This window comes from Lepisosteus oculatus, chromosome 5, assembly GCF_040954835.1.
Source record: "Lepisosteus oculatus isolate fLepOcu1 chromosome 5, fLepOcu1.hap2, whole genome shotgun sequence".
In the NCBI taxonomy this organism is placed as follows: Eukaryota; Metazoa; Chordata; class Actinopteri; order Semionotiformes; family Lepisosteidae; genus Lepisosteus; species Lepisosteus oculatus.
This window is the reverse complement of record NC_090700.1, coordinates 43,979,151-43,997,867: the sequence shown is the minus strand read 5'-3', so window position 1 is coordinate 43,997,867 and position 18,717 is coordinate 43,979,151. Positions and strand designations below refer to the sequence as shown.

The 18,717-nt window shown below is 39.6% G+C and overlaps 1 protein-coding gene across 3 annotated transcripts in view; it reads right to left on the bottom strand.

Moving 5' to 3' along the window:
* fbn1 (fibrillin 1) overlaps positions 1-18,717 on the bottom strand; it is a 75,943-nt gene that overhangs the window by 36,806 nt on the left and 20,420 nt on the right. For all 3 annotated transcript variants that reach the window (XM_015342996.2, XM_015342997.2, XM_015342998.2), the window contains exons 9-30: positions 18,049-18,174; positions 14,764-14,916; positions 13,934-14,101; positions 13,181-13,321; positions 12,256-12,375; positions 11,987-12,112; positions 11,203-11,325; positions 10,098-10,220; positions 9,226-9,378; positions 7,849-7,902; positions 7,558-7,683; positions 7,311-7,436; positions 6,741-6,860; positions 4,999-5,136; positions 4,859-4,909; positions 4,297-4,422; positions 3,725-3,952; positions 3,134-3,259; positions 2,777-2,905; positions 1,648-1,773; positions 891-1,016; positions 234-356 (exon numbers count right to left, since the gene is read on the bottom strand). In XM_015342996.2, the coding sequence (XP_015198482.1) occupies positions 234-356; positions 891-1,016; positions 1,648-1,773; positions 2,777-2,905; positions 3,134-3,259; positions 3,725-3,952; positions 4,297-4,422; positions 4,859-4,909; positions 4,999-5,136; positions 6,741-6,860; positions 7,311-7,436; positions 7,558-7,683; positions 7,849-7,902; positions 9,226-9,378; positions 10,098-10,220; positions 11,203-11,325; positions 11,987-12,112; positions 12,256-12,375; positions 13,181-13,321; positions 13,934-14,101; positions 14,764-14,916; positions 18,049-18,174 (2,832 nt within the window). The remainder of the gene's footprint in view (positions 1-233; positions 357-890; positions 1,017-1,647; positions 1,774-2,776; positions 2,906-3,133; positions 3,260-3,724; positions 3,953-4,296; positions 4,423-4,858; positions 4,910-4,998; positions 5,137-6,740; positions 6,861-7,310; positions 7,437-7,557; positions 7,684-7,848; positions 7,903-9,225; positions 9,379-10,097; positions 10,221-11,202; positions 11,326-11,986; positions 12,113-12,255; positions 12,376-13,180; positions 13,322-13,933; positions 14,102-14,763; positions 14,917-18,048; positions 18,175-18,717) is intronic.

Below are 18,717 nucleotides of genomic sequence, written 5' to 3'. Positions count from 1 at the left end.
GTGCATGAAGACTGACGCCTTTGTTCAAATTATATCCTCTTTTATCCCCTTCTGGCTTGTAATTTACCATATCTCTATGGAGCACAACAGGATTCTCATGGAGAAAACTCCAAATAGGCTGACAGATTGATTAAGCCTCTATGGCAAGAGAAAGGGATCTGTCAGACTGGGAACACTTTAGCTTATCCTAAAGTCCGATGTGTTTGTCACCCAGAATATCATTCAGGTGGCACCTGTGCAGCTCCTCTGATCCGGCATCAGGGCGTAGCCAGTCCTGCAGCTGCACTCGTAGCTGCCTTCCGAGTTCGTGCAGTACGTTTCACACTGCCCATTCTGGATGGTACACTCGTCGATATCTGAAGGAGCAAAGACGGAGTATAAACCTTAAGACAAAGACTGAAGAGGTCCAAAACTGCACCGCTTAGTGGTGTATAATAAGGTGTGTCAATGCAATACAGGGGCTCACAATCATTAAAAACAGGACACCTTGTTTAGGCATTATTTAGTTAAAATGCAATTAAACATGTTAATTCAGACTCCTGTGTAAGCTATATATGACATAAATAATAGCTCCACAGGTGAAGCATTATTCAGTTAAAATGTAATGAAACATGTCAATTCAGACTCCTGTGTAAGCTATATATGACCTAACTAATACTCACCTCCACACGTGTAGCATACATTTTACATACTGTAAACAAGCAAAGACAGTCCTTCCTACAACAGATTAAATACCAGGAAAGGTTCAACACACAGCTCTCGCATTGTTTACTGCAGTTTGACTGGTTTGCAGTTATTTAAATAGTATGCACACCTACAGTAATTAATGCACTTCAGTATGGTAGCCATCTAAATGTTTGCAGCTGAAGTGTGTAATTGTGTTTCCTTACCGACACATGACAGCTTGTCCTCTGTAGATTTGTATCCTGTGTTACAGGTGCACTGGTAGTGCCCAATCATATTCACACAACGTCCATTCTTGCAAAGCTTATCACTTAATTCACACTCATTAATATCTGTAAAGCAAAGCAAGATAAATTAAATTACACTTTTAATTTACATTTTCAATACCTAGTTGGCTACTTAATCAAAAGATACCATAAAGGGGCAGGTTGCAAATTTCTCCTTAATTTAACACCACTTCTACCACTAAACACTAGTGCAGTTCTATTGCAGCCTGAAATGTTTATGTACATATAATGTATACAAAATAGATTGAGATATATACAGAGTAAATATACATGTACTCTAGCCAGTCTAGTATACAGTACATCCTACACTATACCAGGTATACTGTACATCTAAATGTCTGTGTATAGATGATATACCAGAGCCAAAAAATATATTGTTTAAGCCATCTGTACAATGGCATCCATCTGCAGGACTTTTCACTAACCATGTATTTATTTTTAGTGTGGGAGCTGCATGGCAGAAACCTTAACTTTATATGGTTGGAAATGAGTGGTTCCCCGAGGTTCCAGGAGTAGAGCTGCAGAATCCGAGCTGTCTGTCCAGTGAAAGCAGGCAGACTCTTTTTACAGTCAGCAGTGAGCTGGGCCAGCCCGCAGAAGGCCGGCTTTTCCATTAGTTACCCGGCTTTTCCAGCTCTGGGGGCAACTCCCCATCACCACTACCACCATCTCTCACCTAAGCAAGCGGAGCCATCGGATGCCACCTCATGGCCTTCGGGACACACACACCGGAAACTTCCCTCCGTGTTCAGACATTCGCCACCCCGGCACAGCAGCGGATTCCTCTCGCACTCATCGATGTCTGGGCAAGAAAAACATTTTCTCAGTGGTGAGATCTAAAATAAATTGCAAACAAAACTTCCAGGGGGCACAGAAATGATTGTTTCTTTAATGGGAAGGAATACTGGCACCAGAAGCAGAAGGGCTCTGCCACTGCAGCTAGGAATACAACCGTGTATTTTAAGCACACACTGCTGTGTTTCCCATAAAGCCTATCCAACATGCTACACAGCCCTTTGAAAGGAAATTGCCTTAACAGCCATCCAAGCTGAGTCCCCATATGAGCAAAACCTAATATTCTTCAAAAGGAAACTCCATAATCCATATGGGTAATTTTTCATATTATAGCAAGCAGACAGTAATGATTAAAACAAGACAACACACACTACTCTTATTATAACAACTTCTTATGGTATGATGTAGCATTGACAACAGATTAATAAACTGTTCTCAGCAGAAATGGACAAAAAGTTCTTATCCACGAGTCTCTCTGAAGCCTGTCTCTTGTCAGTAACCTTGTAAGTTTTGAATCTGCTGCTTAGAAAAACAAAGTTGCACAAAATAAGTAATTCAGCTAACATACTAACAAACATTTTGTAGCTGAACAGTTTAAAAAAACACAATCACTTCTCATCAAAGCATGCAAAATGTGTCCAATCCACATTTAGGGATATGTGTGCTATCTGAAGCAAATTACGATTTTATCTTTTTGTTCGACTAAAGTCTCTGAATGCTAATGACAATACACACAGTAATATTAATCAAAACCTTGATTTATTTTTAGTATTAAACTAGTTCTGACATTTACCCATCTGTTCCTACTGTATTCAGTACCCCATCTACTGTCTCCTCTCATTGTGTATTTTTACTGTGTATATCTTGTGTATTTTTTATTGTTGTTGTTGTTTTGTAAAGTGCTTTTAGAAGCCATCTTTAAAGGTGCTATATAAAATATTTAAATAATAAATAAGTTTATTATTAGAATTAAGCAATGCCTGAGCTATGTCTGTGCATGTACACCTTACCCATGCAGTTTTTCATCATCATGAAGCCACTCTCGTAACCTTCAAAGCATTCACACTCAAAGTCCCCCTGAGTGTTGACACAGGTCCCTTGTCCACAGAGATCAGGAGATATGCGGCACTCATCGATATCTGTAATCGGAACACATACAGTCAACCCTTGAACACAAACATTCACAGGAAAACATTGAACGTTTAGCTTAGCTTAGTGCTGAAATCAGATCTAAAGCAAATCTTTTTAAAAAACACTAAACAAGAAAAAAGAAAGGGGTCTGGATTTCATTAGAAAGTTATTACCATTCAGGAATTGCTTTGCATGCCTTTGCATAATTATATTTACAATTATAAATGGTGACTCACCAGTGCAGTTCCTCTCCTCTGAGTCAAGGGCAAAGCCACTATCGCACTTGCATCTGAAACTGCCAAAAGTGTTTCGGCATTTTCCATTGGTGCATAGGCTGTGAATCATTTTGCACTCGTTGATGTCTGTATAAGAGAAGATGGGAGAGAAACAGAAAAGTTGGAAGGTTCCAAATTAAAATTCATGTTTCAAATATGTTACTTCCATGATGTTTTCTTAGATGTCAAGACCAGCGGGCGCTTACTGGAATACACAGCAACCCAATTCCCACACCACAGGATTCCTTCATGCTACAGTCAACAATTCAATTAATTCAATACTGGCATCAGATTTTCGATTACAAGAAGCCCTGTTTTTCCACTATGGGAAAAACCACAAGTAACAATTAGGCAGATTTCCCAAAGTTTGGAAATCAGGCACTACAAGAGTCAGGGAAATGGAAACTATATAATTCAAAACTTGAACGAACAGCAACCTGCTGGAAGTGTGTGTCACTAGAGAAACAAGACTTGGCTATAAAGCTGCACTGTTGGGCTATTTTTTGCTCGACAGGAGGATGAGGCCTTTACAGCAATAGCCTCTGGCATTACCTTTGAGTAAAGGTTTTCCGTTGATGAAGTCACCCCTGTGAGAAAAGCCTGGGCCTCTGGGACAGAGCTGGGTGTACTCAGGAGTGCCTTTCTCTGGACACTCATCGCACTCCGGGCCCCAGGCAGCCCCAACCGAGCAACAGCAGGCATCGACGCGGTGTTTCCCCGGAATCGGAGAGACACACCGCTCATCCTCGTGCGTTAGATAACAGAATTCTGTGCGCAGGTCTGTGGGAATTAACAGGCACCGCTCCGTCAAGGATATGCTTCACTACAAGGCACCACCATGATTTTAAACAGATGTCTTCTGCTGAGCGAGGTCTCCTGCACTGTCACTTTCACTGATATCTCACCATCAGCCATATTGCTTTAATAAACCTTTACCCCTACTACAGTGCAGTAACACCTGTTAGGTACTGTCTTTTTAGATTAATCTATGGCAATAGCAGGTTTTTTTTTTGCAATTAAAGACTTAAAAAACATTTACAGTACATACGCCAAATGACTGTCAGTGCTATGAGTTTCATCATGATCATTTTGTTACTTTGAACGTGAAGGAGAAGACTACGTACCAATGCAGGTTCTACCAGTGGCATCCACAGTCTTTCCACTGGGGCACTGGCAAATAAAAGATCCCACTGTATTTACACACTTCCCGTTGATGCAAACCCCAGGAAACACTTCACACTCATTCACATCTATTGCCGGAAAAGACAATTAACAATATACCCTAAAACCTATTTCTAATAAAGCGTTAGCACAAGGCAGTTTTGTTCAACAGTGATATCAGACAGAGCTCCTACCAATTCAATTCACTATTAACTATTACTACTATAAACAATTAATGAAGCTCTTTAAAGAAAAAGAAGCAAAAATGCAGCATATAGTAAAGCAATTGATTGAATAAAGAAACAGATATTCTTTGCTGCTCTGGAATAACTACATATAGCAAGATAAACATTAAAGAAAAACATTTCCATTACATGATGTCGTTGGCCATATAATTACAAAATTAAGGAAATTTCAAAGCGAAAAACCACAAAAGCTGTCTTTCAATAACGCTGAAAGCAATATGGGTATCTCAAGATAAGGCAGTGATGCTAGGCTCCTTCGCAAGTTCAGGGAAAGTCTTACCTTCACAAGTCGTCCCTCTAACTCGTGCAAAGCCTTTAGAACAAACTGTATCTGAAACAAAAGCACAAGAGTTTCCATGTTTCAAATGGAAAGCATTCTCTCAAAGAATAGGGGTCATGACTCCTGGCAGATGGCCTTACCTGGTACACACTTTGTACATGGGCTTCCCCAGGCAACACCCAGTGTAGCGCAGCAGTGGGACTTGAGTGTTGCTCCATTGATATTAATTTCACATCTATCATTAATAATTGTCAGCCAGCAATTTCCTGTTCCTGTTTCTGTAATCCAGAGAGAAATAAATGATGCTTTTGTTACTCAGTGAAGGATTCCTCTGTATTTTATTGAGATCTTTTGCAGCTTATTTCATTTTGATCAGATAAAATCAATTATTAAATTATTCACCACTGTCACCTGTTCAGGGCATAGGTCTTGATGTTGACCTAGACTCTATCATTAGTCAGCTGTGACCTGGACTCCCTACACAGCAGTGCACAATACTGGTACATTCAATAAGCAGAAGGCTCTGTTACTGCAAGACTGGAGTTAGCCATCTTGAATGCATTTAGAGAAGTGCATTTCAGACAGTGCTTAAAGAATTACAAAAGCTATTTATGAAGGATTTCCTAAAAAATTAAGGTGCATATCTGACAGAAGCAGTGCAGTAATTAAAATGCTTAGATATAACAAGATACATTAAAATAAGATTACAGTAAACTCTGAGTTTAACAGACTTAGGATTTAACAGACGAAATCTGCTGAAGGGGAATTTTGTCTGCGAAGTCAGAAATACCAGACTTTCCTTACAATAACAGAGAAATCTATAAATAACATAGCAAGGTAAAAACACATACTACATAGGTTTAAAATTCAGGAATATCAATGGTGCCCTGTATGGGTAAGTCAATTGCCTATGATGTTTGTCGTCTGTGTTTTGTATATTTTAGCATATTTTAAATGGTACATCTACCACACAGGAAAAAAAATCTTATATATTAATGATAAAACAGGCACAGGAATAGTTTTCATTGACTGTGTTGATTATAGTTAAAATTAATTAATCAAAACATCAGAATACATACAGTATGCATATATTGTATACATATATTTTTCTCCTATAATATCATTTTTAGGCTGAAAGAATGTCATTCACGATTTAACAGACATTTGTCAATAATAGACACCAAGGGTTTACTGTGTAAGGTAGTTTAAGATTTGAGCCACCTCAGCAGACCCAATGCCTCCCTCGGTTCACAGATATGTCCAGTGAGGCAGCTACATTTTGCTCTGATCCAATCTGCTTGCTCTCCAAGTGTCATTTGGGCTGAGCCAACCTGGGTCTCCTCTTCTTGACAAACAGCACCAACTCCAATGACTTGCAGAGAGCTAGTGAGCCTCACTCCTCTGCTTTACAGTCTATTATATTAGTAACATTCGCCTGGAAAGGCAGGGGAACCCAACCAGCGAGGTCGAAGTTACAGTATGGTGGGTTCATAAATCCAAGAGCTAGAGCAAAGCAGAGAATGCCCACACTTAGAGATGCAAAGACTGATCTTAAACAGTCAGCTCCCAAAGAGGCAAGTGCAGTGATCAATCACACATAGGTGGAACCAAGCTCCTGCCAGAGCAACCAGTTGATGATCTGACAGTTGCCATGGTGTTCTCCAGTGCCCCACCGGGAGTGAGTATGAGAAAAACTCACAAATTGTGTTTGGGGTTGTCTGAAACGCAAATAATAGGCAATTCCCAATGTGAACAGAAAGACATAATACAGTACATAGAAAATGAGGTGGTCACCTTGTGGCTGAAGACTGATTCACATATCAGGGTTGGGCTGTACGTCTCTCATGAGAGCTAAGCACAGAACTGAAAAACTCCCACCTACCAATGCACGTCGTCCCAGAGCTGTCCAGGACGCTTCCTGGCGGGCACTCACAAACGAAGGAGGCCTTGATGTTCTTACAGTCTCCATTTACACAGGGGTTGGACTCACATTCGTCGATATCTGTAAGGAGATATATCACACCCTTCTCAAAACATTATTGGGAGCCACTTAGAGAACAATGGTTTCTGTTGTTGGTTTCCTAGAAAGACTGAATACGAATCCCTCTTTAATATGAACTGCAAGAGCAGAGGACATCGGATAAAACTTTGATTTAAAAAAAAACAAAAGACAAGGAGCTAGGAAGGCCCTGCAACTGTCACAGAATCTGCAGCATGTTCTCCTAGCCAAGTAAAACTAAAGACAGAAGTATCAAGGAAATTAATGCATTCATACAATACTTCACGCAATGTACAGTATTAACACCATGATAATTCTACCAATATTGCAACAATTTCTCTTTTTAAATCCCTGTGAGATGGTGGTAACCCCATCACAATACTGTATACAAATAAAATGTCTGACTTACTGTAAGTCCATTCAATAATAAATTCAAACCTCAATTGAAATTACCTTCACAAACATCAGTTTCAGGATTAAAAACATAGCCCTTTTCACACAAACAGGTGAAACTCCCAGGGGTGTTTCGGCATTGCCCATTGTCACACAGGTGTGGGCTCCGTGCACATTCATCGATGTCTACAAAGAAATTACACATTTTAAACTTTTTAAATGAACTATAAACTTTTTTTACTTTTAAAACTGAGATAAAACTACGTGTAGAACATCCATTAAACAATAAGGGAAGACTAAAACATACCAATACAGTTTTTGCCTGTGGAATCTACTTCAAATCCAAGATTGCAGTTACATTTATAAGTCCTCAGCATGTTCTCACAAACTCCATTCTGACAAGTATCAGGATCCAGTGCGCACTCATTTATATCTGTAATACAAACGATTGAGAACCTTTACTTCAGTTACAATCAGACACTCAAGGTGAATTTAAAATACTGATTTGAGGGATGTCGATTTGTTTGATCATCATTATATATTACTTCTGCAGTGTTAGCCATTGTAATCTGTACACTTATGATGGTACTGTACATACCTCTCCCATCTGAGGTGGTGCCAATACCTTTACTGCACAATGCTGAGAATTCAGCTAGAACATAAACATAAAGGACAGAACATGTACATCAGCTCTTAGATATTAGCACTAGATATTACCCATTATGACAACATATACTGAAGACCATTTCTGTTACCAGTTTACTTCCATTTACTACAGTGCAGCATGAGAATGGAGACTTAGGAGAGTGACCAGTGGACAGGTCACTCAGTCACCCTTTAAGTTTAAGTGACTGAGAGATGACAAAAGCACTTAAACTAACCATCTCCTCTCATTACTCTTTATTTATAGTCACAGCAGTCATGCCCATGATATATACATTAGCATACTGGTAACCATAATATAATGGCGTGGTCTTTTAACCTATCAGACTCCAGCTCCACACATCCTGTAGAACTTTGTAAAAAGCTAAAAACAACTCTAGGCTTTGTTTCAATATCCCATTTTGCTTATAATTGCAGACTTATATCATTTGAGAAATGCCTGATTTTAAAATATTATTTTTAATATGTTTTTTTCATTTTTAACATTTTAAAATATCTGTGATATGAAAAAAAACAATGTAAAAGCAAACCGTCTTTTGAAAAGTCCTAAGCAAAATAAAATTTTATTTTCTTTGGCTGAAATTACGCTGCATACTGACGGGAAAGGTAATACTTTCCTAACAGAAACACTGTAGCATTAACACAGGCTGATAATCCCAAAGTAGCTCTGTCCTCAAATGTTAGACCTGACACCAGAGAGCTCATCCAGAGGATAAGTGTGCTTCAATAAATGTCTTTCAGTTTTTAGCTGACACCGAGTTCTGGACTCAGATCCATACTGAATGAATCAGGTCAATAGGCCAAGCAATCTAACTTAAAAAGCAGGCCAGGGTACCAAAAGCATGTGGTTAATATTAAACTCACCTCAACTACTCCTGAAAACCTGATTTCTTAGAAAAAATGTTGCTGGGAGTTTCCTAGCAAGTCTAAGCCAGCTTCAGCTTTAAACATTTTGTGGTATTTGTGAGCAGCTGTTTGCCAAGTCTTTTCATTTGACTGAAAACTAGCTGTTGAGGCCACTGCTCTCATACTCAGTGAAGTGTCTGAATTCCTGTATTTCCTCACTCAGGATTATGATATTCAATGGCATTGTGTTGCCATATGACACTCAGTGGCATCTCGTTTTTTTAGCATCTTTTTGCTGACAATGGCATCTTGTTGCTGACAAGAAGCATAATTCTAATACCGCAATACCACACATTTTCCACTACAGTACATTGTACATCTAGAGGGAAACACCTTTTGCCAGATGTCTGCAAAGACAGTTAAATAAACATTGCATCTTCGCAGCCTGACAAGGCAGCTTACATACCTGAATTCAGAGGCGGACAAGGCTGACAAGGTTCTCCGAAAGCATACTCAATATTAGCGCAGCAACACTCGGACTTGGTAACTGCTCCAAAGAAAGGTCTTACACACTGTCCCCTCTTGTAACCCCCGTAACATGTACTCCGCATATGCGTGTCTGTGTTGAAATTAAAAAAAGAAAAAGCAAATAAAGAATGCACAACAAACAAGCTTCTGGCATCCTTTTAAAAGAAATCTCCTTGCAACAGTAAATAAAACGTCCCATTACTGTTTAAACTAGTATATAGTGCCACTGGTGCACTCAAGCCATTAACAGATAAAAATGTCCACCCTTTTTGCAAACAACAGGAAAAGGCACTTAACACGGCACAATTTCAATTCACACGATGCAATAACGAATAAATTGAACCTGGAATAACCTGAAAATGTCAATGGATGTACCCCCCCATATTTTAAAATGGTATGTTTTAGAAATGGGCGGCACAGTGGAGCAGTGGTTAGAACTGTCTTCTCACAGAGCTGTGGCCCTGCATTCAATTCCAGACAATTTTTATGTTTTCCACTTGTTAATGTTGGTTTCCACTGGGTGCTCTGGTTTTCTCCCACAGTCCAAAGACATACTGGAAGATTAATAGGCCTCTGGGAAAATTGGACCTGTTGTGTTGTGGTGTGGTGTGGTGTGGTATGTGGTGTGTGTGTGTGTGTGTGTGTGTGTGTGTGTGTGTGGTCTGCCCTCCTGTGATGGACTGCCATCCTGTCCAGGATTTGTCCTGCCTTGTAGCCACTGAGGAAGTGATTAGAAAATGGATGGATGTTCTTTAACGGTGTGGTAAAAATGCTCTGTTCACGCTCTCCTGGTTGAAAGGTGTCACTCACCCACACAGACACGCCCATCCAGCCCCACAGCCAGGCCAGGAAGGCAGTCACACCTGAAGGAGCCCTCTGTGTTGACACAGTGTCCGTTCATGCACATGCCCTGCGTCTCACACTCATCGATGTCTGTAACACCAAACACAGAACAGGCGGGTTAGTTAGACCGGAGGTGTTCAAACCAGAACCCAGAGGACTACTATTTGTGCATATTTTCTGGTGTCTGTAAAGTAGCAGCACCTGAAGAGCTGGGAGAAGCTGTTCTGCTGGTCCAGTTAAACCAGTAACCAGCTGCTTTAGATAATTAAGAATTGAGTTGGAATGAAAACCAGCAGACACACTGGCCATTCAGATAAAGGAATGGACACCTCAGTCTGAGTATGTCCATAAAAGAATAAGAGAGGTATCTAACCTTAAGAAAGTTTACACAAGGCCCCTAGAGACATTTTAAATGCTGTTTTATCTTGCATTACATCAAATTCCCTTTGCAATTTTCTCTTTTTCCAGAATTAAACCTCCCAGTGTATTCTCATTCTTTTATTTATTTTTTCTAGCCAATGATTTTTGTTAAAGTATTAAAAATAACATTGATATACTATATATGTCCATAAATGTTAACATAAAATTAATAGAAACTCAGCATTATTTATTCAAATAGCAACATAGCATTTATTGTACTAACAAAATCTGCTACCTTAAAAGGAAATATCCAACTGTAAATGCCTTTCAGCTGGTATATTGTTTGGCACATAGTGTAGTAATGTCTGTCCAAAACGATGCAGTCATTACATCTTTGTACATTAACTTTTCGGAAACAGGCATTGCAATGCATCTTGATCTTTGAAGTCAAAGCTGAGGTACAAGCGGGCTTTAAAGTTCTAGAACTGAAAATAAAGGGCTCCAGCTGAGTATAAAATATAAAGTATGCACTCTGGCTAGATATTTGGTACCATAAACTCATGCAGAAGGTAACTATCCGTGTTTCATTATATTAAGAGAGGCAAAAGCTTATCCTTTTTAATGGCTATGCACTGTAGTTAATCTAACATTAAGATTTTCAGTATGGTTGCAATTTTAATAATTTTATTTAAAATTTAAAAAGGAACAGCACCTGTACAGAATCGCCCAGTTGGATCTAACAGGAAACCAGGCTTGCAAATGCATTTGAAACTTCCATCTTCATTTATGCACATCCCATTAAGGCACATGTTTCTGATGAGGCATTCATCTTGATCTGAAAGCAAATGTTCATGCATATTCCTGTCAGCAGCAAAACAGCTTTAATGACATCAGGAGAAGCCAGTTCATTCTCCTCCTAAGACATGATAAACCACAGGTGGGACTTGACTTTAAATGCATTTATTCGATAGGAAGCGACTGTTTCTTATCTATTTCTTTTTATTGACAGCTAATTGTAAAATAGCATTGTTTTCACATCTATCACCCTATTTCTCACACAATTATGACAGCCTTTATTAGATTATTAGAGAGTAGATTATTAGTATGGTTGTCTCTCTTTTTTTAATTGCTGTCTTTCCCTTTTCATGTCAGCTATAGCCAGTTTAAAGCCTATGAATCAGCTATGCATGTATAAAGATCACATGTCAGAACAGTGCAGCCAGTGTTTTAGTACTGTACAATTGCTAGAGCTGACTGTTTTTCCTAATACTAATTACCTAATAAGAAAAAATCACAAGTGTTTTTTTCAGTAAGTTATGCTCAAGTCATTTTCAAGGAAATAGAGTACAATAATAATAACATTATTATAATAAATAATTGCATTGAGATCAACCTATTCAGACACAGGCTACCCCTTTGTGTTTAAGCAAACACAACTAACCTGAAAGTGGATTTGAACAAAAACTTGTTCTGAAGCAAAACCACAAAAAAAATACCTTGACAATTTTTCCCATCGGATGAAATCTCGAAGCCCGCATTGCAAACACAGTGGAAGCTGCCTTCTGTATTCACACATCGGCCATTGTTACAGATTCTTCCATTCGCGACGCACTCATCCACATCTGTAGAGTACAGGAGAGACTGATAGCACTGGAAAAACAACCCACTCTTCTTCAGAGCACTGACATTCCCAGCAGTGTTGAAAGAAGGAATTTCACGTAGCCCACTCACAAACGGGGAAATCCTCCTTATACACAGCACTCACCTCGACACTCAGTTCTACCAGCTGTACTCTGGAACCCCGTGGAACACTGGCAGAAATAGGACCCCTGACTGTTCACACAGTTTCCATTGACACAGGGATTTCGATCACATTCATCATCATCTGTGGTAAAACAGAAACATACATTAAAGAGGTTTAGAGTGGTGTGGTGGCTCAGCACTGCTGCCTCACAGTGCTGGGGTCCTGGCTTCAATTCCAGATCTGGGGTGCTATCTGCTTGGAGTCTGTGTGTTCTCCCTGTGCATGCAGGGGTTCCTCCCAGTGTTCAAGTTTCCTCTCACAATCCAAAGACATACAGTACTAGTAGGGTAACTGGATTCTGGTCAAACTGGCCATGGTGTGAGTGCGTGAGGGTTAGCGTCTGTCTGCCCTGCGATGAACTGGCGTCCCACCCATGGTGTACCCAGCCTTGTGTCTGTTGCTTGGCGTGACAGACCTTTTTTCCTTCATGTCCCTGAACTGGAAGAAGTGGTTAGGAAATAGATGGATGGATTAAAGCGGTTTAGTTGCTTTTCCTTACTTTAGATTCAGATATACTTTTGCTTAATTCTTTGTATTGTCCACCATTCACTGTTCACTTATATTTTTAAATGCATGAACATTCCATTTTCTCTTTTACTTCTGGCGCTATGAAACACTTTGTATTTTAGGAAGCCAAGCATATCATGAAAGTACAATATCTTAGTAAATCTTCATTGTACAAAAGTTACAGATCTGAAGAAATATTGCATGAAAACTTTTTCTTTTAAAAATTGTGAAATGTAAACGTCTGCTGGTTTTATAATTTTACTGTTCCTACGAACTGCTCAGTTTAAGTCACAAATTGTTTGAGAGTCACATGTGGCTGAATCACGGTTGAGGTTTAGAAATTACAATCGCAGTTGTTTAGTCTAAAAGTTCTGCTTACCAATGCATTCTCCCCGGACATCCAGCCTATATCCTGTGTTGCACTCACAGCGATAGCTTCCCGGGGTCGGGACGCAGACTCCGTTGATGCAGAGGTTTCGGTACCGGAGGCAAATGTTTGTAATATTTTGAGGAAGGATAACTGCCAAACAAAGGATTTCAGAATAAAAATGAGACTGCTTTTGAAATTGGAGCACTTGTTCAATGCATTACACCATAATTAGCGATGGAAATTAAATATCTGTGTTCACAAAAATATGTAGATGCACGCTTACATAAATCACAAATACAGCCCAATATATCCTGTCTTTTCAATCCTCAGATTCTATACATTTAATGTTTTTAAGAAATATTGAATGTATATACGCGTTGTGTGCTGGAGTTGCTGATTATTTATTCTCTCTCGAGCCCTCCCGAATTTGAATCGGCAGCCTGCAGGAAGGAAACGCGGACGGCCCTGCACTCCTCTGACACACCTCTCCGCCAGAGGGGTGCCCCATCTGTCACGTTGCGGGGGCACTAGCGTCACTGGGAGGGCACTGGGAGGGCTGAAAACTGCCCAGCCAGTAACAGTGCAGCCTGAGGAACCCAAGCCACAATCAGCTAATGAAACAGACCAGATTCAGACCGACAATGTCTGGACAACAGGAGTCCAAGACAAGCAGTCAACCTGTGTCCTACTGCGGGTGGAGTCACTTGGGAATCCCGTCAAAAATATATTCCATTTGTTCCTGAGCTACAGTAATTACCCTACCTGGTGGGATGCCAGGGATGCCAGGGATTATGGGCACACCAGGCTGAACAGGAACATCAACACCTGGCTGACCAGGGTGTACACCAGGCACAGCTGGTGGAATCTCAGGAATTCTGGGAATAGGTTGATCTGGTGGAAACGGCATAGCGCAGAGTTTTCTGTACTCATCTGGGAAAACAAGAAAGACAAAATTAATACACAGGCTCAATATGGAACACTTCCTGTCTCAGTTTACTTTCACTTCACACACTAGGCAGCCTCCCGCTCAACAGCCGAAACACAGCGTTTCTGCTTCCTACTTTTCAACATGAAAGGAAAGGTACTTTTTACTCTGCATTCTGACTCAGCTCCCCTCTCCTTTTTTTTACCTTATACAAGAGAAACTGTAAAACATGAAACTGAACAAACAAGATCTTTACATTTTTGAGATGATTGTTGGAAGTTAAGAACAAGCGAAGGGTGGCACGGTGGCACAGTGGCTAGCATCGCTGCCTTGCAACACTAGAGGCCTGGGTTCAATGCCTGTTCTGAAGTGTTATCTGCATGGAGTTTGTATGTTCCCCTGGTGTTCGCATGGGTTTGCTCCAGGGGCTCTGGTTTCCTCCCACAGCCCAAAAACATACGGGTAGGTTAATTGGCTTTTGGGAAGATTGTCCCTGGTGCGAGTGTGTGTGTCTGTCTTGCAATAGGCTGGAGTCCTGTCCAATGTGTACCCCCACCTTGCACCTGTTGCTTGCTGAAATTGGCTCCGGCTCCCCGCAACCCTGACTTGGATAAAGCAGTAAGAAAACAGATTGACGGAAAAACAAGTGAAGAAAAATAAAACATACCTGTTCCACGCATGGGACACATTTCTGGAGCAGATCCATCTGACCAGCAACGCCCACTGTCACAGCAGCACTGCATCTTGGTCATGTGTTGGGAGAGCTGGTTGCCACAGCGACCGTTCACTAAACTTGCGAAGCAGTATCCACTTCGACCATCTGAAAACAGAGGTCCGTCATTTCATAAGCTGAAATTCTTTACAGCTTCAGACAGGCAATTAACTGTATTTGAAGGAAAGTATGGCTTTGAGTACACAGAGCTGTGTCATCATATTTGAATTAACTTTGCAGACTGCTGAGGTATCTGGGGTGTGACTAGCTGCTTTTAAGGGTCCGTTCAGTGCCAAAACTGTCTTAAGCTCAGAACAGTAAAACATGCTAAAATCCTAACAGAGCTAGTAGTGGACATTCACATGAGGGGCTAAGAAAAGCCAACAGAACTTTTGGCCGTGCATGTTTTTGGAAAGAACAACTTCATAGCGGACATTCTTTCCAAATAAACATCCTCTTGGGAGCTGGAGCCAGCGTGGATCTGCTGATGTTACATGACCCGAATCCCCCTTGGTACTGTCAAAAACTGGGTGGGAATGAATTCCAACCGATACCTTTTTTGGGGTGATGAGGTTTGAATTTTTCTGCACATCACTAAGAAAAGCCATCAATCCTCACCTTTCAAATGTCTGTCCTAATTTCCATATCTATCAGCCCCTCATTCCTGGCTGTGTTTCAGAATACAAGCACCAGGGAAATTACTCTATAGTTACCCAGCACAGCTCTCAACTTTTTTTTTTCACCAGGACTTATTCACATTAAAGATGAATACATTGTGACAAATTTACAAATATTCTCCAAAAAATATTGAAGAGGCAGCAGTTTTTTAAAAGTTTCCTGCATAGCCCCCATGTTTTCTTGACTATTAAAAAACAGCATTTTTGTTTCTCATTAATCAGGTAGTGTAGGTGGCATGCCTTTCCACTTCTATTAAATTGTTACCCAAAATACCGATAACCTTATTTTATAAGGTTAACTATTTTCTACTGTACAACAACAGATTCACAGATTCACTTTTTATTATTATATTAATAATACAGCAGCTTGTTTTAATTATATTTGATGTTATGAGAGATTGTGATTTGCCAGAAGAAAATGCTCATGTTCTCTCCTAGTCTCCTAGTTCCCGTTTGAAGTGAAAAAGAAGAGGAAAAGGTGTGACTGCATAAGTGTAAGGTAAGATTTAAGATGATTACGAGTCTGAATTTGAAAAAAAAAACAAGTTCACCGGTTTTAATTAAGCTGTTTCACACTGCCTAAGTGCCACAGCTCAACGAAAGAGGCAAACGCCCTCAAAAAGTTGCCAGTACAAAGTTGCTTGAATATTCAGAGTTTAACAACGCACCAATGCCAGATTGTTGTGGTACAGCCTGCATGACTGCATGAGAGGGCACTTCACCTTATTAATAACCTACAGCTGCTATCTCAACTGCACATCGGGGCTCAGAGCTCAGAGTAGCTGGAGCAGCTGCTCCTAAAATAAGGCCAAAAGATCTCCACAGGTTGTGCATCAACACCGACTCTAACCACTGCGAAACTGACAAAGCGCTGACAGAGCACGTGTGTACAGGTGGAGCCATTAGAGATTCGTTGGGGCCCATGCAGGGAAACGAAAACATTTCAGTGATGGCATCTCCAAAAACTGGGCAGCCATCAGTGACACCGTAAGGAACTGGCTTCATGCTGTTGACACTAACCTCCCTTCATGCATTATGCTGACAGTATTTTTCCACCTGTACTCCACCAGTTTTTGCTTAAACACCAAAATAATACCTTAATTTTTTATGTGCCAAGACATTTAAAAATGTACCTTTTTCTTTCAAGGGATAAATAGAAAACATTTTAAAAACGCAGTGTAACAGCAGCCTGTAGGGTGTGACATGAAACACTGTGTGAATTCTGTGCACGTTAGTAAAGCACAATAGTTCATTCTTATAGTATTAGAAACAGCAGACTAATGACCTAAATTCTTGATGTTGGGCTTTTGGAAGGGTTACAGTAATTTTTCTGCTTGGTCTCCTAGCCCAGAGTGCGGGACTGTATGAGAGGAGCTCACTTGAGGATAGTTTTTGCAGTTAAGGAACAAGGTGGTAATTTATAAGACTGCTTTAATGCTAAAATCTCAGATGTGCTGGAACTCATTTTGATTTCCTCCCAAGTTTAATTCAGTAAATAATTCAACCTTTATTGCTCTGAAAATACCTTACAGACGTTTCCGTCATCTTTTTATTCATGAAATCCTCAAAGCATAATTTTCCCTGCAAATGCCTATGACAATGAATCATTTGGAGTTACATCAAAATGGGTTTGCTAAACTCATAACCAGCACTTACCAAACACAAAGTCTTAAAAGGAAGGAACTAAGCAGAGGCAGTGGAAAGAGATAATTAGACATCAATTTACATACAGTGCATTAAGACAACATATTATTGAAAAGCACTCCTGAGCTAGTGTTTGATGGCAGATAAAACAGATTATGCCTGGTGATTTTTTACTTTTTCCTGGATTGTTAAAAATTGTTAGTTTAGCACTACTGTTTCTTCAGATATCCCGAAAGTAAAAATGCATGGTAAACCTCTAATTGAAATTATTGTATATAGATAGTGCATCCTTATAATTACAGAAGTCCTTCCTTTGTAGACACCTCTTAAATATGGTAAAACATTGGCTCCCTGAAATTTCTCTAACTGTGCTGATTATCAAAAGACCTGCTCTTTTATGCAATTTGTTTGTAGTTACTAGAAAAATGTAATTGCACATTTTCACAGATTTTTGCATTAACAAATTGTCTTTTGCCATCTAACCAAAAGCGAAACTTTTTGTGGTTTGAAAAACAATCCTTAGTCATCAATGTGAATAACAGAGGTCCATTACCATATTCACTGTACATTATTTCTGCCTAAGTCTATACTGTAAATTAAAAGCTGATATCATATAGGCTAACTTTCAATATTCTTAAATCACGCGCTGTTTTATTGATTGAAATCCCACATATTCCAAAATGTCAGAATAAAAATTGACCAGCCACTACAATAATGTCATACAGTTGCTACTAGTTTCTTCAGGCATTTCCTGTTGTTGGGGTCCACTATTTATGGACTGTACTTCAATAATACTGAATTCACAAATGAGGAAAACATGTGAAACAACTGTTTTATGAGGAAAAATGTGAAACAACTGTTTTAATCAGCTCTCCACTCTATAATTTATTTGTAATTGTTTCTTTCAGCTGATTCTTACCTATACACCTGGAGCCATCAACTGAAGCGTAGTACCCTTGGAGACACCTGCAAAAGTAACTTCCAGCTGTGTTCGAACATTCACCTCCATTGCAAATACCAGGGAGAGTCGCACACTCATCAATGTCTTCAAGGAAAAACAAAATACAAAATCCAGTCAGATAAACTACTGGTTTTATCAAATTAAAAACTGTAGTATACAGACATTTTGAATAATGGCTTCATACATTCATTTGAAGAACAGAGTTGGTCAAATTAAATTTAACTTGGGATCCCATGCAAAAACACCAAATTAAAAATCCTGTTATCACATTGGTATTACAGTACCATTTTCCATACAGCTCTTTTGATACTGTTTCAGGATAACACTTAACACCTTTTCTTACAAAGAAAATGCAAATTACATTAATATGACTTAGAAAATGTTAACACTAAGCCAAATTTAAAACTTCTGGTTTAAAGTTAAAAAATAAGAACCCGATTATTATTTCTGGGCACAATGCTGCACAGACTCCATTCTGCAAATTATCACCACAAATACATCTTTTACCATTTTAGTAAATCAAATTCTGCAGAGTTATGGCTCATCTGGAAATCATCACCAAACTCTGTTAATAAGCCAGTGCTCTTTGCAGTTTTAATATCTGCGAGAACAGGGCTTTTATTTATT